This window comes from Lemur catta, chromosome 3 (assembly GCF_020740605.2).
Source record: "Lemur catta isolate mLemCat1 chromosome 3, mLemCat1.pri, whole genome shotgun sequence".
Classification (NCBI taxonomy): Eukaryota; Metazoa; Chordata; class Mammalia; order Primates; family Lemuridae; genus Lemur; species Lemur catta.
Genome location: NC_059130.1, coordinates 71,117,229 through 71,141,220, shown reverse-complemented (window position 1 = coordinate 71,141,220; position 23,992 = coordinate 71,117,229). Strand labels below are relative to the sequence as shown.

The following is a 23,992-nucleotide window of genomic DNA, read 5'->3' as shown; positions in this document are numbered from 1 at the left end:
GGTTTCACTGGCTAGCTAGCTAGACAGACAAACAAAGATAAATATCTGGTGTAAGATTATCAACTATTCCTTCTTACATAGGACTTTTTTTACACTAACTGTATGTCCTGTCTTACTTATTTGCATTAACATATCTTTTGTTCATGAAAGAATGCTGAGAGCAGATGGCAAAATGAAGATATTCTCTACATTAAAAAAATTTTCCCTGGTCTATAAATCAAATACTATGAAATCAATCATTAGTGCACCCTCTTACTTTCATAAGTGCTGGAGTTCACTTAGGCTGCACTCCTGATAGGAGATTATGCAGTCGTAATTACTATTTCCAGTAATAGAGAGTTCACTGCTTTACAGAGTCTCAATTCTATTTTACAGTAGCTCTCTTTGTTGAAAATTCTTCCAGAAAACCTTGGCCATTTTGATGTGAAAGTTATTCTACAATATTAAGCCCATGAGCCTGAGATTATAATTCTACTTTTTAGCACTTTCATGTAGTCAGTAAGTCACATTCTATAGTCTCTTTTTCATAATGGTTAATAGCATGGGCTTTGAGGTCTATCAGAGCTGAGTGTGAATTCTGACTCAGAAGAATATTATTGTACTTGTAGTCCTTGGGGAAATGACTAAATGCTAAGAATTCTAGGTTCTTTTGTGCAGAAATGCAAATATCATCACCTATAATATAGGTATTTTTTGAGATTTAATTAAGAAAATGAATATGAATGGCCTGGCACACAATAGTGTTCACAAAAGGATATTGTTGATATATTGTTGCCAGTGGTAGTAGAAAAAGAAGAGATCAGATCATTACCTAAAGTTATCAAAAATATATTTCAGGTTTTATCATTCACTCAAAAATATATATTAGGCATGTACTATATGTCAAACATAATGAGGTTCAGGATGGAAGTGGATTCAGCTCCTACAGATCTTATACTCTAGTAGAGACAAAAGGTGGCATTGTCTACACCCACATGAATCCTCAGACGTGGTAGTAATTGATGAGGGTGATAAATCTCAGAAGTCTTTTGCCCAAGTCTGAATACTTGATCCAGAATGATAATAGCCATCCCTAATAGTAATTATAGAGCTAGATACTGCGCTTTCCATCATTCATTATAGGGAATCACTGATACCAAGACTATCTTCTGCTTGGGGATTGTTCACAAGATTTCTCCTCCGATTTTCTAGTGAATATGCATTCTTCTTTATATTCTGAGAACAGGCTTCTATTGTATATTTAGTAGGTCCATATCACTTTTTATGGGCAGATTTCTAATTTGTGAATGTTTTAAAGGTATAAATGAAAGAATAATTTTTGAAATAACAATATTGAAAAGCAGTGTATAAGAAAACTGTTGAAAGACAGTTTGAAAGACAATCTGAATTGCATATCTTAATCTAGGCATGTTTGCTGTTTAGTCTAGACATTATCATTAAAGATGATTATGTCAGGGCCTTAACAAGCTCAACATGTGTCCTTCAATTTAGTGGGATTTTGAGAAATCATATTCTATTCAACCTCCTCACATCTGACTACCCTACCATCTGTAGAAAGAAATCCTAGAGAGGATAAATTTGCAATCTGAAGCCAAATAAAGGTTGAAATCCAATTCCATCACCAAACTACCTAAGTCAGAATTTTAATTCCACTTTAACACTTTCAGATTACTGTCTTAGACTACACATGGACTCAATGTACTCGGGAGATTTAACATTCATTCAAGAATCTAACAAATTCATCAAGTATATCATACTAAAAAGTTTCCCAATTGATTTGTAGGCTCAAATTAAATTTGACTGAGTATTTTTCTTACTCGGAGTGAGTGAGTATATTGTTACAGTACACATCAGATTCAACAGGTGTGCAGACAGACACATTTTTTTTCTACTATCTGGAAACTACACCCAATAGCTTTCTTCCTTCTTCCTTATTAACTCTGTGAATCCAACATATGCTCTGTAACATTTTAGAATAGTGATGGGAGCAGTTGGCAATATGTGACAACTGTAGAACAGAAGAACACCTGGGAAGAGAAAGACTGACTTTTGCGAAGACTGCACCTCCTGTTACAGACCAGAAGGAAAGGAAAAAGATGGTGATTCCTTTGAGCAATAAACTGCCAGGTGACAGTCCCAGTCAGTGGCAGCCGACACCTGGGGTGATGAATTGGGCAGAAAGCACACACAATTTAGGGCAAAGCAATGAAACAGAACTAAAAGAGATAGAGCTTGCTATCAAAAAGAGGAGACTTGAAGCTTTCCTGAAAGAGCTGCGAATGAGGAACTTTGTGTGACTTCCTCAGAAGTGACAGGAAATATTCCAGTGACAATGTTGAGGAAAGGGAGCTTATGAGCACACTGCACACTCCTCAGAGGTGTTGGGCTCCTTATGCACTCTATATTGGCTGGACAGAAACTTCTATATTATGCATGTAAGAACAAAACATAAAAGAGAAGAGGGGATCACTTTTACAATTGCTACTACTTCTGTTTTGATTTATGATAAACTGGGATTTAAGTGTTCTGAAATTACTATTGCTTATGGTTCTCCTAACATAAACCATTTTGTGAATTAAAAAAAAAATTCCCCTCTTAAATTGAGGGAGGCAGTTTAGGTGCACAAGATTAGCTGTGTATGGATAATTGTTGAAGCTAGATGAAAGGGACACTGGGTTGTTATACTATTCTCTTCCTTTTAAAAAAGTATCCCACTCTTGAACCTTAAACAGCAGCCCAGCAAACACCCTATTTCTCTTCTCTACCTCACCATACATTTCCTGAAAGAAACTCTCCCCACTTGTTTACCACCCGCCACCTACATTCCCTGTTCAGCCCACCCAGTCTGGCTCCAGTTCCCACAGTTTCACTGAAACTGCTTTCATCAATGTCAAAAATTATCTCCATACTTGAAAACACAGTAGGCATTTTTGATATATCTTATTATATCTCTATTGAACTCATCAATTTCTGACTATTAAAACACTTTCCTCTCTGAGCTTCACTCTGGTAGGTCTTCAACTAGCACACTGGCAACTCTTACTCAGTCTCTTGCTCTCTTCCAAATCCTCTGACATTGGTCATGAACTCTCTTCTTTCTGTCTACTCTACCTGCTTAGGACAGACTTACACTCATGATTCCAAGTCTTATTTTCCATCCTGGCCTCTTCCTTAAGAAAAAGCCTCATATAGTCAATTACTCCCTGATATTACCACTCAAATATCTAATATGCCTTACAACTTAACATTGCCAAAACAAAAATTTTGATTTTTCTCTCATATATATTTCTCCTATAGTTTTACCTCATCCCAGTTAATGACATGTCCATTCTTCAAGTTGATGAAGCCAGGAAACTAAGAGGCATTCGCCATCTCTAATCTATCAGTCTTTTGCTTTTACCTATATAATATTATGGGACTCACCCAGTCCTCTTAGTCTCCACTGTGCTTATCTGCCTTAAAGTCAACATCACAATTAAACGGTAGTTTCCTAAATGCTCCCTCTCTTTTGCTTCAGGCTTTCCCTGCAACTCATTTTCTGCATAGCACCAAAAACATCTAAAAATTAAAATCAAATCATGTCATTCATGTGCTAAGTCTTTCTAGAGATTCCTTTTGCACTGTGGGTGGGGAGACTTCTAAGCCCTCACCATGGCCTATTATCCCTACTTGATCTGACCACCCCCAGGTAACTTTCTGTAACCTCACCTTAAGCCTCTCTCTTCCCCTCATCCTAGTATGTTCCAAGCCCAGGGAGTTCAGTTTTAGATCACAACAACTTTTTTCTAGTCTAGCATTTATAAATGTTGTTCTTGCCAATTATTAATAACAACTCCCAGTTCTTAAATTGCAAAGCTCAGTTTTAAAGGTAAAGCTTCAAAGATGACATACTCTTATATTTGTAATTTCTAGTTAATGTGTAATTGTTTCCGTCCTCCTGTGTCTCTCTTCCAACAAGATTGTAGACTCCTGGCTGGGTGTGGTGGCTCACACTTGTAATCCTAGCACTCTGGGAGGCCAAGGCAGAAGGATCACTCTAGGTCAGGAGTTTGAGACCAGCCTGAGCAAAAGCCAGACCCCCATCTCTACTAAATATAGAAAGAAATTAGCCAGACAGCTGAAAATATATATAGAAAAAATTAGCCGGGCATGGTGGCACATGCCTGTAGTCCCAGCTACTCGGGAGGCTGAGGCAGTAGGATTGCTTAAGCCCAGGAGTTTGAGGTTGCTGTGAGCTAGGCTGACGCCACGGCACTCGGCACTGACTCTAGCCCGGGCAACAGAGCGAGACTCTGTCTCAAAAAAAAAAAAAAAAAAAAAAGATTGTAGATTCCTTAGTGGTAGTAGCTATATTTTTTTTTCTTCTTACCACTCTATACTTAATGTCTAGCACAGTGTTTGACATAGCAAGTGTTTGATAGATCAGTTTTGAAGAAAATAGATGTAAAATAAATATTTATAACATAAGTGTTATATAATGAGTCAGGGATATTTTATGTAAACAGTCTATTTTTTGCAAGACTTGTAAACTAGACTAAGAGCTTTAAGCCCCAGATGTCTTTGTACTATGATGAAATTGAGTCTGTTTTTTAATAAATGAGAGATATCGAAAAAAAATTTACACTAGCAATGAGACTTACTGATCATTCCAGACAGCCCAACCTAGTGGAAATAGTCAGGAGCTAGCTACAAAGAGTTGATTATCTCATTTGCTGTCTGTTAATCACATTTTAGTCAGCCACCGTCCTTCTTTACTTGTGTCCGAAAATTTAAGAAATGTCATCTAAGACTTTGTTTGAAAGGTTAACATTCCTTTTTGCCTATCACATTTTAATAGACTAGTATGTAAGGTAAGTGTATACTGTAGGTTAATATACTAAATAATAGGATTGCTTGCACAACTTCACTCCAAATCAATTAAATACCTCCAAAAAAACATCAGGCCTCTACTGAGTTAAACACAGAGAGACGAGAAGCCATTTTATCTTTATAGATGTGTGTTCAAAATCCATAATTATTTCTTGTCATGTCACAAAAGGAAAAATGAAATATACTTCCATGAAATACCCAGTTGTAATCAACTCCACAGAGAATCTTGCTCTGAGAGTTCTTTCCTTCTCTTCAGCTGGTTCTTTTGTCCTGTAATTGAATTGAATTTGCTCCTCGCCCCATTCCTCCCAGACAGCTTCTCATTTGAGAGCTCTGAAGATGTATTACACTAATATATCGTCAGAATGACAATGCTATGATGATGCATGGGTGTAATACATCTTCAGAGCTTCAGGACTGTCCAGAAACAATACGGCTGGCACTGGATTACATTCAAACCTAATGCAAAAAGAAACACTAAAAAATTTTTTTGGCTAACAAGGACGGTTAAAAAAAGAAAAAAGAAAGAAAAACTCAAAGAAAGAGTTATTTTAATTAATTCCATAATCCTGTATAGTTTGAAGACAAGTTTTCAAGACTTTAGTGTGGCTTGTTGTTAACATGAAAATGTATGCAATGATATTCTGTATAAATTTCTAAAAATTACAATGAAACATAGCCTTAGACAAAAAATATACAGTAAATCTAGTTTTTTTTAAGTCACAATCTCTCAGGCAAAGTTTACATACCTAGTTTATGTGCAATAAATGTTGTGTTTTACCTCTTTTGTCAGTCTGGCAGAATTAGTCTCTTAGCATACCATGAGATGGTTTCATTTTGCTAGGAGATATTTCATGAGTATTGACTTCCTGTAACATTTTCACAGAAGGTGAAAAGGCTGTCTTCTGATAGAAAACATCCTCTGAGATGATAACCTTTAAACAAGCCCCTAACTTGTTTAGACATAGCCGTTTATGTAATAACTTTACCTATACATGTAACATGACTTTGAAATCACTGAGGGAAAAGACTCTAGAAAAATCTAATTTCCCAAAATGTAAACAGCCCAAAGTCAATCCCTATCTTCTCCCAAATTCAGTCCAGTAAAGGCAGATATAATGTTATTTTTTTTCTAATGCCCCAGCTGTCTGAGAAAATCAAGTTCCATAAGAAAAAGAAAAGATCCTTTATGAAATGCTTGGTGAGTTCCTGTTTTTTGTCTTTTATGGGTAAGCATTTTTCTTTGAGAATAGTTAATTATTTTTTATAATGATTCATCATATCATCAAGCCCATTGTTTGGCATTATATGTGTCTTAAAATACTAAAAGTGTTCTTGCTTTCTATATTCAAATAGCAGGTATTAATAGTTCTGAATAAAAAAAAAAATAACATAGCCTACCACTAACTGGATGGAAGTTGAGGGTACTTTGAAAACAGACAAATGAAAGTTAAAATTATAAAGAAAACTCTCAGAACAAAGAGGCAATTTTAACTGCATATATAAATTATTGGTGTGCAATCTTATGGTAAAAAGTTTAACTTGCCGTTATTATGTAGATTCATTCATTATATAATTATCCATTATGTAAAGCCATTATGAAAATTCACAAAAGCTCCACATAGAGTGCAACTCTACAATGGAACTAGAACCATAGCTTGTAATCTGAAGATCTGGTATTGTTGAAATATCATCAGCACAAATTGCCAGTTTTACTGATTTTTTTTTTCTTCCTAACATCAAAGAACAAAGTGCAGCGTCAGTATTGCAAACCTGAAACAAGATTCTTAAAGAATTACAATGTTTGGGAAACAGGATGCCGGCTTGGAAGAAGCACAAACATGCAGCCTCTTCCTATCTCTCTTGGTGTTGCTCCAGCACTAGGCATTCAAAGAAGACAAGGATGGTGACAGAATCTAAAGCACTAATAGGAAATAACACTTTCTAGTTTGCACCTGTGATGACTTGAACTATTTTCAGAATTCTATTAAACAATAGATTCTAACAGTGTACATGGATTTTAGCTAATATTTTTCATGTTTTACAGTCTCCTGCTTTTTTTGATATTTAGTAATTCATATTTTCTGTCTTAAGACTGTATTTATTAATAAATATAACCATGGAAGCTTTAGTGTGCCAAACCTGTATGTCTCTCAGCTAGGAAACAAATTTAAAAATATTTTAAATATCTTTTAAAATATTTGGAGGAGTCAGCAAACTTTTTCTGAAAGGACAAGATAGTAAATAGCTTAGGCTTTGCTGGCCATGTAGTCTCTGTTGCAACTATTCAATCTACTGTTGTGGAGAAAAGGCAGCCATAAACAATATGCAAAGGAAGGAGCATGGTGATGTTCCAGTTGAAAACAAACAAACAAAAAACAAACCTTTTATTTACAAAAAGAAGATAGCAGGACAGTTTGGCTCACAGGCCTTAGGTTGCTGATGGTCTAATGACTAGTTTGCTTTGTTTACTCTGTTTATCCTGAAATAGCTCTCATTGAACAATTTTAAAGTCCTTAAAATCTCCTAGTTTGAAAAATCTGTTGTATTCCTGATTGACAGTTTATGTTATTTAACTTATACCTGAGATAAATCCATAACAATATTTATGAAAAACATGGATAATACTGCTTTTTGTTTTTCAAAGGTTTTATAATTAATCCATCTGATTTCCAAATATTGCCTTATGGGCCTTTTAAGAGTACTTGAATATTAAATAATGACTGACAACTTTTATTATTATTCTATCCCAAGCAAAAAGATGCCTCAGGAATAAAGAAAAAATTAACATATCCTCAGATGAAGAAAATTAAGAAAACTTGTCTACAGATTTCCTATCATAAAAGAATGGATATAGAATTTTTTTCTGAATAGAAATGAAATAAAAGAAGAAATCTTAGAAAATCAGGAAGAAAGAAAAATGATAGAAGCAAAAAGATAGGTAAATATAAAATACTTTCCATCTTTTGCGTTTTCTAAATTTGCTTGACAGTTGAAACAAAAACTGTAGCACATTATCAGTAGAAAACTATTTTCTTGTGTATATAGAGAAAATGTACTCACCATCAAATTAGTTTCACTGATCGTCACCTAAGAGCACGTTTAGGAATAACATTAATTGGGCGTCGGCGGCAGATGTGGGGGGGGGGATGGGTGTATACATACATAATGAGTGCGATGCGCACTGTTTGGGGGATGGACACAGGCTTGAAGCTCTGACTCGGGATGAGGGGAGGCAAGCACAATATACGTAACCTAAACTTATAACCCAATGATGTGCTGAAATAATAATAAAAAAAAGATAAATGTATTTTAAATAGGGCAGAGTAGAGAGAGGTCAAGGGAGGTAAGGTTTCTATATTTTTCTGGTATTGGTAAAAGTTGGACACCCTCAGACTATGATAAGTCATGTATTCATAAAGTAATATCGAAAGCAACTACTAAAAGAACTGTGCAAAGAAACATACTCAAAAACACTATAGATGAGGTAGAATTCTAAAAGAAAATGCTCAGGTAATCTATAGGAAGGCAGGAAAAAAACAGAGAAAAATTAGAAGAAACAAACAGAAAAAGCAAAGTAAATAAAATGTCAGACTTAAGAACTAACAAATCAATAATTAAGATAAATGTAAGTGTTCTAAATACACCAATCAAAATACAGAGGTTGGCAGAGTAGATTTAAAAAAAAAACATGCTGTATCAACTACATGCTGTCTGTAAGAGACTCACTTAAAATATAACAATATATGTAGGCTGAAGTGTATAAATATGGAAAAAGAAACACGATTGTTCATAGCAGTTTTCCTTTTATTACCAAAACAGTAGAAAAAAACCAAAATATCCTATAATAGATGAATGGCTAAAAAAATGTGGTGCATTCAAATCACAAGATACTACTCCACAATAAAAAAGAATAAACTATTGATACATGCTGCAGCTGAGATAGATCTCAAGGGCATTATTCTGAGTCTAAAAGGCTAATTTCAAAGGTCATATACTGTATGATTCCATTTACATGGCATTCTAGAAATGACAAAATTATGGAATTGGAAAACAGATTAGTGGTTGTCAGGGGTTAGGGTTGGTGGGTGGGTGGAGGGGTGGGTGTGATGAAAGGGATAGTATAAGAGAGATCTTTGTGCTGAGGAAATAGTCTTGTATCTTGACTATGGTGGTCGCCAATTCATGTAATCAAATAGCATAGAACTATATACACACATTGTACTAATGGCCATTTCCTAATTTGATTTCAAACTAAAGTTACACATGATGTAACCATTGAGAGAAACTGGGTGAAGAGTACATTAATTAAATGAGATATGTTCCTCCCTCACTGCCTATAGTGTAGAAGATAAATGTTAGCTGAACCATGTTTGCTAAATTTGATTGGTATGAGCTGCTCTTTATGTTAATGGAGTATAGCCATATTGAGGCTATAATGAAAATAAATGGATGATGCATATTTAGGGGGTGTGCATTTATATTACAGAGAGGGGAAACATCAGAAAGGAAATACTTCCTTATTCCACTATCTTATTATTTCTTTTCTAATTTTAATCTCTGGTTTCTAGAAGCCATGTAGTAATCAAGAACAAGGGGAACATCCATTGGTTCAATAATACTTATAGAATCCCTATTTTGTTCCAGACCCTGTGCTAAGTCATCGGGTATGAAGATGAACAGACGGTCTCTAGACACAAGTAGTTCCCTGTCCCATGAGACCATGGACAAATAAAGCCAATATCTACAACTCAGAGACTTAACTACACACAAGTGGTAGCATGAAGTACTACGTAACTATGAAAGAAAGAACACCTGATTTTTCCTAGGATGCTTAGGAATGGTTTTATGAAAAATTGAGGGATGGATAGGTTTGTCAATTGGGTAAAGGGGCAAAGGATATTCCTAGTAGAAGAAATAACATGTAGAAAAGTAGAGAAACCAAATTTCTACCTTGTCTAGCAGGATGCATAGTTATGCTTCCACATCTAAATTCTTCATTTACTCTAATCCTCCATATTTTGGTTTCTGTCCCATTGTCATTGAATCACCACAATAACCACCAAACTATGTAACCCAAAGGTAGTTTGGTTTGTATCTTATTTGACCCGACTGACATTGTTCACCACTCACTTCTCCTGGATATATTTTTCTCTTTGGTTTTCTTGAAACTATGGCTTTCTAGTTCTATCCGTGTGTCTTTGACCACTTATTTGAGTCTTCTGTATAAGTGTTCAATAACTCTTTACAAACAAAAGTGAGCTGTGTCAAATGATTGATTTAAGAAAAAAGAGACTCAGTCTACTTAAATGTGGGCATGATGAAGTTAACAAAAAGGAAGAATAAAAGATGTAGGGAAAAAAGGATATTTAATGAAATAAGGATCTGACACATGGGAAGAAATGGAATCTACAACATAACAGGAGAAAGGGGACTTAAACTTAGCAGTCTTTAACTTGAATTAGATAATAGCCTTAATTCCTATAGATAATTAAGGTAAGAATAGTCTATAAAAACATTAGGCATATGGGAATTAAACAGAAAAAGAATTTCAGGCATATGTCCCAGTGTTTATGCTTACATGTTTAGTTTCAGAGCCAAAGAATATTTTTGACAGCTAATAAACACTACCAGTTTAATGTGTGAACATTCCTAGAGGTTCCAGATATGAAAGAATAGACATGAACTATGAAAGAGAGATCAAGATAAACAGCAATGAATCAGTGGATTTTTTTAAAAAGCCTTTGAAATACCTTCAAATCATTATATCTCATGTATTATTTTAAAATGTATCCTTTAATTTTCTAATGGCTTTTTTCTGATTGGATCTAGCTTTATTAATGCAATATATGATAATAATTGTTATTTTTTGTTTATATTCCAAATCAGATGCCTTGTGTAAACTTGTCAATGTTCTCTAGAAGTCTGAAGTAATTTTTAGCTTCATGATCACCTTATTTGAGAGCAGCTATGTGGATTATATTCAAGAGTCATAAATAGGCCCCTTGATTTCAGAGACAGGATTGGAAATTCTATCTGGTCAAAAATTTAAACACATTTCAGTAGTATAATAATAGCTAGTACTATAGAATGTTTACTATAAGTTATGAGCTCTGTTCAATGCTCTATACTATTTGATTCAATATTCATAACAATTCCGTGAATTGGGTACAATTATTATCAACATTTTGTGTTTGAAGTTTAAAGAAGCTAACAATTTTGTCTACGATTTTACTGTTGGTAAAAGGAAGAGCTGGATCTCAAATCTAACTTGACTAAGATCAAGGAATATTATCTAAATCATTATGCTATATTGACACCATCTGACACATAAATTACTGGTAAGAATGAAAAGGAATCATGTCTCATATTAAGAATTTTGAGAAAAAACTTGAAAATTTTCTAAGTAGATAAGTAATGAGTTATAGATTAGTGGAAGCAGTAGAATCCCATGTAAAGGTCTATGAGCTTATCCATATCTCCAGTGATGGAACAACTGCCTTCTTGTATTTTCCTTGCCATAAATATTTTTCACTGTTAATTTTACAAGTACTTTATGCCTATACTCAGATTCCAGGCCCTGTTCTAGGCTTGTTGTTGGATAAAGCCAAACACAATATTTTTTATTCCATTCCCTAAAGTTACTTAAGGTCTTACTTAGGGTTTAGTAGAGTATCATAAGGAGTAAACTAGACCTCTGAGTCTCTTATAATTTTACTCTAAGGCAGATCAATAGGGTTACATTTTTAAAACAAATGTAATGGTTTTAACCTCAAATGTATGGTATACAATTATTTGAAGTTAAGTAAAATGGTTGACCCCAGATGTGGGGCAGAAAACATGAGGCTGGAATATTTTGTCATTTCAGAAAGTTTGAGAGTGCTCAAAAAAAAGTTATGGAGGCATGTCACAAATACATAGGAGACAGACTGATGTCTCTCCCACTGACCAAATTAGAGAAAATTTGAGCATAAAAATAATTAGTAATGAATTATAAACAATTTTAAAAAGTTGAGAATTTATAAGTACACCATAAAAATAAGTAATTAAACAAATTAACAATAAATATAGGAGAAAGCAAAATTTTTAATTTACAGTAGAATGTAAATGCTGTTAAAAATAAAAGGATTGCTCAAGCTAGAAAAAAATCACCAGATTGATCAACAGAGTAAAGATTGGTTCACAAAAAAAATCATCAACGTCATATCTAAGGGGAGAGTTGACAGATAACAGATATTTGCATGTCATGGCCTAAAATCTATCCCTATAGATTGCTTATTGCTAGCAAGGGGAATAAAAAGGAAGAAACTATACAGTGTAGAAATCAGACAACATTTGATTCGGTAATTGAAATTAACATCACAAATGAGGGACAGATGGCTATAATGTGCCTCTGGATATGGGTCCCTGAGAAGGACACAACTTCATTTATTTAGTTCCACATGGGCATAACTAGAATATAATCATGAGAAAGCAAGATACAACTCCCAAATGAGAAATATTATATTTTAAAAAGGGTACATACATTGCTAAAAACTGTCAATGTTCAGTAATGACAAAGACTGAGAAATTAGTTCCCAGATTAAAGGGAAATAAAGTGATACAGAAACTAAATATAATACATAGTCCCGAAATGAATTCTTTTCTAGAGGGAAGAGTATTCTATAAAGGACACTGTTGGATCAGTTGACAAAATTGGAATATGGATGGTTAATTGGATAAATTTAATGCAGTTGAAAACTACTATGGTTATATAATGAAAATATTCTTATTCTTCACAAATGAACACTGAACTATCTAGAGCTAAAAAAGGCTGAGACATATGCAAGTTACTCTCAAATGATTTAATAATATACATGTATATGTATATATTTCTATGTACTCTACACACAGAGCAAATGATGAAACAAATGGGCAAAATGCTGACAGATGAAACTGGGTAAAGTCTATAGAATGCTTTTTGTATTATTTCTGCAACTTTTTAAAATATAAACTTGAAATTAATTTCCAAATATAGAATCAAAAATAGAAATCATTGTTATAAATGAAGTGTAAGGCAGCTCACATATCCAGAAACATGTCAGGAAAGATGTTTTTAGTGAAAGTATTATGAATTTGAATTAACAAGTAGAATGGGAACTCCAATAGGCTCCAGTGATACTTGTGGTGTGATTGAACTCACAGCCTCGTTTTTCTGTATATTAGGGAGAAGCTCTATGGAGCTATCATCCTGTGACCAGTCATTTATCATTGGTTTTTTAAGCTACATAGAATTGTCCATGAATGAGTCAGCAAAAATTATCAAAAGTACTAGCAAAAAATCTAAACAAATCACCATGTACAAAAGCTGGTCATGGCTTCTAGTACAGCATATTTGTATCTGTTTTTAACACTAAACATTATTCATGTGTTAACTGCTATTTTGAAACCGATTTTCTTTCATGCTATAACAAAAGAAAAAAGTAGAACATGCAACATGTTACTGTACATTTTTTTTTCCTTTTAGTTCTGTGCATTTGAGTACAGATCATTAATGAATTATAATTTGAAATTATTGGAAGCATTCATAAAAGTATCACAAAGTCTAACAATTTACTGGATAATAATTAATATTTATGCTAATTTTACTCATTTGCTCAGTATGGCAGGATCAGAAAAACAGATCTATGCACAGTTTAACTTATAAACCTAATCCGTCTTCTTTCAGCTTCATGATGTTATCCATTATTATTATTCTAATAACTTCACTAACCAACATTTCTACTGTTTAATTAAACTAAAATGTATCTAAGCACTTAAAAAAGAAGAATATGCATAATAACAAGGACTGCAAAGCAGGAGAGTTAAATCCAAAATATTAATCTTAAGTTATATGAAGATGGAGATTAAGTATTTCATTCTTACAAAAATTATATTGCGGTATCAGATTTAAATTCCTGGAAGGATGATTAAGAATCAGCTGTACATTTGCATATCAAGTTATACTTTTTAAAACACATTTATGCCTGTTATCTTATTTGAGTCTCACAATAGCCAGGGATTATTATCATACAATTTTTGGAAAGTAAGGAACTAGCTGAGGGTAACTGGGGATAAGAGATTTGCACAAGGATTGGCTGAATTGATGAATAAGGAAGTCATCTTAAGAGTACATGTGTCTAACCGCTAGTCTTGAGTTTGTTTCATTTATCCCCCATGGAGAGTCCTGCAATGAATCCAGTGCTCACATACCAGTTTTATGATTTTTTTGCAGCTCTAAAGATTGAAGTGTTGGCAGTCAAGAGCACACTTATACTTCAGAAATATTGTAGGGGCCATAATGCATATTATATAAGTGCATATTGCTGTTATATTGATTTCCTCTCACATTAATAATAATACTACTGCTTAAAAGAGAAAACTTAAAGACACTTAAGGATAAGTCATATTAATGAAAATATTTAGCAGATAAAATGGATGTTCTGATTGTGTTGTTTCTACACCTACATAAAATGTGACTTTCTGATTTCATTAAAAGCAATTTCATTGAACCAGTTTTGTTGTAGTTATTTCTATCAAAAATATGAAACAAGTAAGGCAAACTCCATTTATCTGAAATGAGGGGAGATCCTACTCATTAAAAGTACCACTCTTACTTCCGGGATATACTCAAAGCTATATAGTTCAAACTTTTAAATTTTCTATAAATTGATGATTCTGTTAGATTTGTGGCTGTGAAAACAAACCTGTTTTGATGATGATGATGGTCAACTTCCTAAAATTGACTTAATCTCTTTGGGGGGATGTACACTGTAACAGAAGCCCTGGAAATCCATAAATACATTACATCCTTCATTTCACCTAGGTATATGATCTTGCATAAGTTACTGAAACTCTTGGATTTTTAGATCCCTTATCAGTTATAATTTAATTCTAACTCCAAAATCTTTGATTCTGTACTGCAGTTTGAAATCAGACCCTGTAATCTCATAATTTGCTTAACTTCATTCTCCCTTGATTACTTTAGCGGTTCATGCTGACCTATTAACATGTGAATGCTGATTGAATACATCCCTTACACATTTAAATGAAGATATTTCTCTTGTGATATTTCCATTTGAGCTTTTTATGTATTGATTTGTGATTATCCCGTATACAAAAGTAAAAACCTTGACTAGGAATCAAGAGGCATAGGTTCTATTCCGGGCTCTGACAGAAAGCAATCATTTAACTTTTGTAAACTACAGTGCCTTTGGGTTGAAAGAATAAGTATAAAAATATACATCTTGCCTACCTCATGAAAAAGATACAAAAAATTAAATAAGTTGATTCAAGTTCTGAACCAGTGAGGCTACATGAGAATAATGAACAGCACACACAACACTGGTATATTCCTACTTTACCTGATGGGGAGATGTGCCGCCAAGAAATGGAAGGCTCTGGTTTTCCAGTGGCCAAACAAGTAAGGGTGACATTGGTTCCTTCATTGACGGTCATATCATGTGAGATGTCATATATCTTCGGAGGAACTGAAATGGCAAAATATGCGGTGATGAAAGAAATATATATATATAAAATTTTGTTGAACTATGTGATTAACTCCATGATATCATGTAATAAAGGTATGGTGATGAAATATATTTATGGCCTATTACCTAAACGCTGGATTCTCTAGAACCTCAAGACTTTTTAGGAGAAGATTTTTTACTTGCTGGTTTCATTTATTCTCTAATTTTTAGATATTTAAATATTTCAGGATAAATGGATCATTTAACAACAAAAATGGTGAACATTGATTAAATTAAATATTTATTGTGAATAATTTGTATTAAGTAAACTAGAATGTAACCAGTCTGTCTATTGTATCCAGGTGGTGTCATTTGAATGATGGTTCTCCTGTTGAAATAGTTAAATAAAAGTGAACACCTTGAAGAAATTTAAAATAGCAGAACTGTTATACCTACATGCTGATTTAAAAGCTGAGTGAGGTAAAACATGTACAGGATTGGTAGGTGAGATTTGAGGGTCACAAAGGCATTTTCGGCCTCAATTTCCTATCTGCTAGATTGTAGGGCTGGACTTTCTCAGCATTTATGTTCTAGGGAACACAAATTCTAAAGACTGTGAAAGGTGGGTCTAATAAAGTTTTCTTATCTGTAATGACTGGAAAATGCTGGTTGAAACAGATCTCTTCCCTTCAGGACTTCTCAGAACCTTTGTTATGCCCTTTTGTACCGAAAATCCACAAGAGTGAAGGAAGAAATGTTATATTGTGTTTTCTTTGATGCAGAGGCTTTTATCCCAGAATTTAATCATGGAATACACTTTGGGAAATGTTGGAGAGAAAAATCTCTAAACTAACTTCCAAGATTAAACTTCCATGTTCTCTGGGAAATCAAATCGTCTCATTTAATCCCCAAACAGTATGAGTATGAATCCTGGGTTCTCCACTGGCTAGCTGTGTTATCTAGGGCAAGTCTCTTAATCTATCTCAGCCTCAGTGTCTTCATCTGAAAGCTGGAGACAATAGTACAAGTCCCGTATAGCTGCTGTGGGGGTAAAATAAGTCAATATACATTCAAGGACTTAGAACAGCACCTGACATCAGTGTTGGCTATCATTATAGATGCCATAAAGCACATATATGGTGTTTGAATTAATTTCAGTACTGCAGTTTTTCTATGCTTTAAAACTATTCTCAGAAATTCATCACATTGGGAGTGCGTATGAGTGACCTGTGCCATAAATAAGTTTTGGTTTTCTTCATAAAAATTATAGTATTTTAAAGTTCTAGGGCAAATCTAAATAAATGGCCATTAGACAGCTTGGTAATTATTATAAAATAATTTTTTTTACTGGAATCCTTTTAATTGTCCCATTATTAGGATTTCTTTATGCAAAAGATATGTTTACACAGTTACTTTAACACATTGACTGCCACACACACACACAAAAAAAATAGAAACCTTTCCTTGGGGCCAGAGTGTTTTATTACAGAAATAGAATAAAAATTTGGAGTGTAATTTAAAGGTAAACATAAATAAAGAAACAAAATTGATTTACTTCTATTCATTTAATGCACATTTTTAGAATTAAATTGTCAATATTAGTTGTAACAATAAGAATGTCAAGTAAGATTTTATAAGTGCTTCACACAGCCTTGGGGTCAAAACTAGAGTGAGTGAAATACAACTCTCATGGCAGGCGATGTGTTAAAAGCCAGTAACTAAAATCCACTGAGACAATAAATTACCCACACTTTGAATATCATCTTTGATTTTTTTATGGAATCAAAACTCTGCTACAAGAAAATCAAGGATTATACAATTACAAATATAAAATTTTTGACTATATGTAACTATTGATATGATTGAGAAGGCTTGTTCCTAAGTCATATTCCATTGTAACTGCTTCTAAATGACATAGTTTAATTGGCATTTAAAACACATTATTATTAAACTCTTCAGTGAGTTCTCAGGCAAATAATAAAAAATATAAAAACCATCCCAAACAGAAGACTCTTTTCAGCTTGACTGAAACAGAGCAGAAGTAAAAATATTAATACCCTAGAAAGAAAGAAGAGAAAATTTTGCATGACTTACTGGTGAGTAGGAGTTAATAAAAATAATATTACAACACTGAACAAAAATATCTTTTGGATATTTGAATGTAGGTATAGGTTTGATAGAGTATGAAATACATGTCAATATATGTACATAGCTATACATATATACCAATGGTCCGTGACTTAATGATAGAGTTATTAATTTTTAATAGTGTAAAGAGGTTTCATTATTATGACATTGGCAAAATTATTTAAAGTAAATAAATTTTTATTCAAGGAATTTCACCTGTTGTGATTCCTTTCACTGTCCATCAAGGTAATCTTAGTTCCTCAAAAGTTGGAGTCAAGTTTTATCTTCAAGATAGCCCTTTTTAATGGAACAGATATTCAATCCACAATTGTCTCGTCAGCTCACAATTCTCTTATTTTGGCTTCTTTATCTCCACTTGATAAACTCATGAAAACTTCACAAATTACTTACCAAAAGTCTTTGGGATCTAATTTCTTCAAACAATGTACTTTAGGGTCATTTTTTAGAGTAGATGGATCTGTACGGTTCCCAATTTGACACCCTCTCTAAACATGAATGAGTTCAAATCATATTCACTCCTAAAGCTATCACACTCAACAACAGTACAGATATACGGGATATGCCAATACCTAAGGTAAAAACAAATTATTGGGTCTTTCATAGGAATTTTTGACTTCATGGTGGTGCAAAATTGATACCCATTCAGTAGAAACCCTACATCAAGTACCCATACAACCATTCTGCTTTTCACTTTCGGTACAGTATTCAATAAATTACATGAGATACCCAATACTTTATTATAAAATAGCCTTTGTATTATATGATTTTGCCCAATTGTAGGCTAATTTAAGTGTTCTGAGCATGTTTAAGGTAGTCTAGCCTAAGCAATGCTGTTCTGTAAGGTAAGTGTATTAAATGTATTTTCAGATTACAATATTTTCAAATTGCAGTGGATTTACAGGGATGTAGCCCCATTGTTGAGAAGCATCTGTATTCATATCCACATATATGTGTATATATATATACACATATATGCATACATACATACACATACATAAACATACATACCAATGCCTATTTTTTTTTAAAAAAAGGAAAATGTTATATAGTACCATTCTCCTTTATATAGAAGATCAGATGTCTAATCTGGCTAGTCTGTTTATATATTATGAACATATAACTGATTCAAGGTTGACCAGCAGTGTCTATGTTTAAGAGATATGATGGAGTGCAATAAGAACATGTATTATATCCTGTAAAATGCATTATTTTGTTAATCCTACCAGATCATAAAATAGTTTAGTTGCACCTTTACACATCTAAGTAAATTCAAAGTGATAGACATTGTGGTAAACTAATATTCAGCATCAGTATTTGACTACATAGAGAAACAATTAAGTCTCTTAGCAATAAATTTAGATTTGACATTTAACTATGGGAAATTGTGTGGAGGGAGAAGAGTGGTGAATTCCAGGTGTGGCATGTCATTCTCAGTGATTGCAGTTGCCTCCCAGGGTCTCATAATTCAGGATATGCTGCGGGGAATAAACATCTGGAAAGAGGATGTTAGTGAGAGAAAAATCCCTCTGGCAAGGCTCTTCTCCCCAGGATGCATCACCTGTTGGCAGTTGATGCTACATGCAAAGAGGGCCAATGAAATCCTTCACATGCACTGTGGCTTGTGGAGGCAAAACCAGGTGTTGTCTTGCTGATTATTCAAAGTCATTGCATATTTAGTTCAAGACTTCCAGCTTTTACTGAATATTATGAAGGGAATAATTCTGGAACCAAAGGAAATGCAAAAATTTAAAAACATAATCCTTGCCCTCAAGAAACTTAAAATTAAAAGAGAGAAACAGATTGGCAACTAAGACAAATATTTTCTACATTTTCCTTTCCTATTTTACATAAGTAACACCTGTCCAATAGGTACATTGTCTGGGTTCAAATTAGTAAAGATTAGTTTTATGTTGGTTTCTTTAAAAGTTAATCATGTAAAATAGTTTATGCACAAAGTTATTCAGCGCACTGCTGTTTATAATACAGGACAACTATTAACAACCTCAGTGTAGGACAACAGAAACAGAGGTACAGAGAATTGATCAATTGAATCATGTTTGCAATTGTCAGCTCTGTCACCAGAATGAGGTATGATACTGAGGAAGGGTTTGGGATGGTGCCAGGGAGCATCAGGATCAGGAGAAATGGAAGAGAGAAGAGATATCTCTACTCTGGATGCCAAAGCAGGGAAGAATGGAAATGCCTCCGGTTTCTGAAGATCTGGTAGCTGTTTCTACGTTACGGTTTGAGAATAAATGATGCCTACACACAGGTGGGAAGGATTCTTAAGCTTTATGAATGTTTGTCATGTCTTATGGTATGTCCAATATTCTAAGCACTGGCATAGAAATACAGAAAAGTGAGGAGAGTTAAAATAAATTACTATTCTAAAGCATGCTCCTTTTCTACATACCTTATTTCAAACTCCCTCACAGCGTTTTCTAAATACTTAAAAATAATTTATATAAAAAAAGCAGATGTGTTTAATTAATTCAACAATTTTTAGGCCATTAAATAACTACAGATTTTAAGAAGTATTTTGGATTGCTTTGCACTTTATCTAAGTACTTATGACTTGGGCATAAGTAACAAAGTAATATGTTATTCATCTAAATGTAAATTTGTTTAAGATGTAGGAAATAATTATTATAATATCATCATCACCATGACCTCATAAATAAAAACAATGAAAGGTAAAAGTTCTGGATTTCATACTAAATCACAGAGTCTCTCTCTCCTAATGAAACTCAGGGGATATACAAGACTTCACAACCGTGTTCATAAATGTTATGTATCACCAGCTAGAGAGATCAAAAAAACATTGAAAGGTTCCTAAACACCAGAGGTTGAAAATGGATTTAATAGCTGTGTTTGGAGAAATGTTTTTAAAAACCCCCGTATCCATTTAAGGGAATTGTTTTTCCACCGTCAAATTCATAATCTGCTTTGTCTTTAATTGTTCACTGGCCTAAAAGTCAACTATTACTTAGCACCTAGTCTTCAACTTATATTCAGTGGTTTAATAATGAGGAGATAATGCATATCTAGATGTATCTATAGATTTAGATTCCCTAAAGATAATTTAGACCTCTTGTTAGTTTCACATTCACCAAAAAATCAGGCAGTCTTACCTACCCTGGCCACCTTCCTCCACCTGAACCATCTGCCAGTGTCCTCAGGCAGGGTATGAATCAGCATCAGTAAGGTAAACCTTAAAATGCATATCCAGACCAGATTCTAATGACTTCCACACAGTTTACCATTTGTATGATAAAGGGCAATTGAGTTGGGGAGTAGTTGCATGTTTTTATTTTCTTTTAATGTGTACATATTTTCTGATATATAGAAATAAAAAAAAAACAAAAAACATTTTTTTTTGTTTGTTTAATGAGCAGTCTTCACAGATTTAACTTTACTTTCTTCCAAGAATTCATCATGTTGTCTGGAACAAAACCATTAATAATTTGAGAAGCCAGCATAAGGATGAGTAATCTGTATTATCACAGGAATCATACAAGCACAGGGTATTTTATGAAAAGTCTGTGCAGATGCTTTTAGAAGGGGCAGGAAACCCGCAAAGTTGGGGCCACATGTAGCCTCCTGGATCCTTGAGTGAGGCCTTCTCGCTAAACCCAAATTTAACAGGACAAAGCCTTTTAATAAAGGGATTTGTTCTGTGAAGTTTGGATTTGGTTGGAGGGCCACACGTGGGGATTTGGAGGGCCACATGTGGGAATTTGGAGGGCCACACGTGGGAATTTGGAGGGCCACATGTGGTTTTGAGGCCGCAGGTTCCCACTCCCTTCTGAGTGCCCTCCCATTCGTTCTCTGAAGTTATAGGCTCATTACCAAAAACCTTTAAAGGTTTAAATGTATCTATTTAAATTATGCACACAATCACTAGATCTGTTCTCCAAATATGTTCACTAAGACAAACGAGAAATAAAAATAAAAGTCATGCTATCTCTTTGATGTCCTACTTGACTCAATTTTCCCCATCATAATTTCTCCCACCCAAAAACTTATCACAAAGAAGAAATAGTGAAATGTGAATTTTTGAGTGAATTTTAAAAGATCAAACTTTGATCTTAAAACATTGTGTCACTAATGATTTTCATCATCATCTTAAAAGCAAGGTAGATTTTTTCTGAGTATGTGCTATGGTCTGAATGTTTGTGTCCTTCCTAAACTCATATGTTGAAATTCTAGCCCCCAAGGCAGAAATATGAGGAGGTAGGGCATTTGGGAAATTATTATATCATGAACAGGATTCCTGCTGTCATAAAAAAGATTCCAGAGTGCTAGCTAGCCCCTTCTACCATGGAAAGACTCAATGAGAAGGTGTCACCTGTGAGAATGCAGACCCTCTCCAAGGCCCTTGTCCTGGACTTCCCAGTCTTCAGACCTGTGAGAAATAAATTTCTATTCTTTATAAGCCACCTAGTTTATGTATTTTGTTACAGCAGCCAGAAGGGACTCAGACAGTATGTGCCTTATTGAAATAAGCATTTGTACCCACAACCCTCTGCCCATTTCTACTCCTTTTCTTCTTCATTTTTGTTGTTGTTGTAGTATTCTTTGCAATCCTTCATTGTCATTGTCATTTATTTCTTTACTAGTTTATTGTTTCTTCTCTTCATAGGACATAAGTAGAAGCCTAAGGTAAAGACGTTGTTTGCTTCACTCAACAGCATATTACCACCACTTAGCGAGGGTCCTGACACATACAGGATATTCAATAAATATATGCTTAATGTTCTTTCATGTGCTGAGCTAACACTTCCTCAACCTATCAGTGAAGATTCTCCATAAAATTTCATACTAATGCAAGGATGAAATCATATAAATTCTGAAAATATGGTAAAAATGTAATTATAGTTCCAATAGTCTTGTGTGACTTTCTTTGTGGATTCTGAGTTTAGGGATTCAATATTCCTTTTATGCCATTTAAAAGAAAAGTGTTTTCCTATCTCATTGTCTACTATAGTTTTTGCCATGAAAACCCAGAGAAATAATTGGACAATAATTAGACAAATTTATTTTCAACAGAATGGGCTATTACATTTTAGGCAATCTTATGTGTGTTGTTAGAGTATTTTTTACTTCACAAGCTATGTAAATTTAGAGTTAAAAGGATTTGACTTTAATAGTATGTGCACATTATTTCTACCCTTTTTTTTTTTTTTTTTTTCCTCCACAGACTTAGAGTTTGGGTTATTTCGGATAAACTATATTTCTGAATCTTTTCCAAACTGCTTGAGTCAACAAGGTAGATATAACTATAAATCTTTAGAGAATTGGCTTTTTTGTACTCCCGTATCTGGTAATGGCTGGCAATATCAAAAGAACATTCTTCCTTTCACTGGGCTGGCACTTCCCTTTTCAGTCTTGGCCAGCCCCCAGAAAGTGAAAGCAGATCCACCTTATATAACAAACCTCCTGGAAAAGGTGCTGTTCTCAAACTGAGAGAAGAAATTGTTTCGTGGTTTTTTTTTTTTTTTTTTCCTTCCTAAATTGGTTTGCTTATGGGTGCTTGCTGGTTTCATAGTCTGCATCTAACCAGCAACGCTGTTTTCTCCAACTCATAGACTATAACTTGTCTTTTATAGTTTATGACATTTGAGAGATTTCCATGGCTTCTCTCTCATCCCTTCACTCAGAGATAGTGATAAGAGGAAAAATATACCCAAGCATGAGCTGTAAATGCAAACTTAACCAGATTCGTGTATTAAATACTGATAAAATATAGCAGAACACCTGAGGGGGTAAAGAATATGTTTGAGAAAAATGTATCTTTGAGACTTTGGTTTAACATTTGGATCACATCACATTGCTTACCTTAGTGTTTATCCTAGTTCAGAAAACCTATGCACATGTTTTTTTTCAATCTAGTGTGTCCTTCAGAGGGTCAGCTATAAAATCTGGCAATTCCTATGAATTGCCTTCCTATTCCTAGGAAGTCAGACTTGGAAGGGATGTTGATATTGGATAAAGCTTTTGAAACAGATGGAATTTGAGCAGAATTTGAGCGTTTAAAATGGTAGTTTCTTACACCAGCTAATCATTAGAGATAACCCGATGAGCTTTTCATGATACTTGGGTGGGAGGAGGGCTAATTCAGGAGATCCAGACCAATAGGTATACAGTGAGTTTCAAAATATGCAGATCATGGAAACACTGACTTATAGGACACCAAAAAGACTCCTCCCTAATTTTTTTTCTCCTATATTTAAAATCTAAACTGTAATTAGAGAGGCTTTCCTTCAGAGCCTCAGAGCAGTTATTTGCCTTCAAGGGCCTAGTCTTAACATGCAACTATCTGTAGAAGAGATGATGCCTTAATAGCTTGCATCTATTTTCACACTTACTGAGAGCAGCATTGTTGGTGTAGACAGAACATCATACTGGACATAGATAGACACCACAAACAATATTTTCCCACCGTGTTACTTTCCCTTGAAAATACTCAAGATTGGTTCTACATAGCA

The 23,992-nt window shown here is 34.1% G+C and overlaps 1 protein-coding gene across 1 annotated transcript in view; it reads right to left on the bottom strand.

The window, feature by feature from the left end:
* Nucleotides 1-23,992, bottom strand: part of NEGR1 (neuronal growth regulator 1) — an 817,382-nt gene that overhangs the window by 325,916 nt on the left and 467,474 nt on the right. Inside the window, exon 3 of the mRNA XM_045547746.1 lies at nt 15,252-15,377. Coding sequence (XP_045403702.1) covers nt 15,252-15,377 — 126 coding nt within the window. The remainder of the gene's footprint in view (nt 1-15,251; nt 15,378-23,992) is intronic.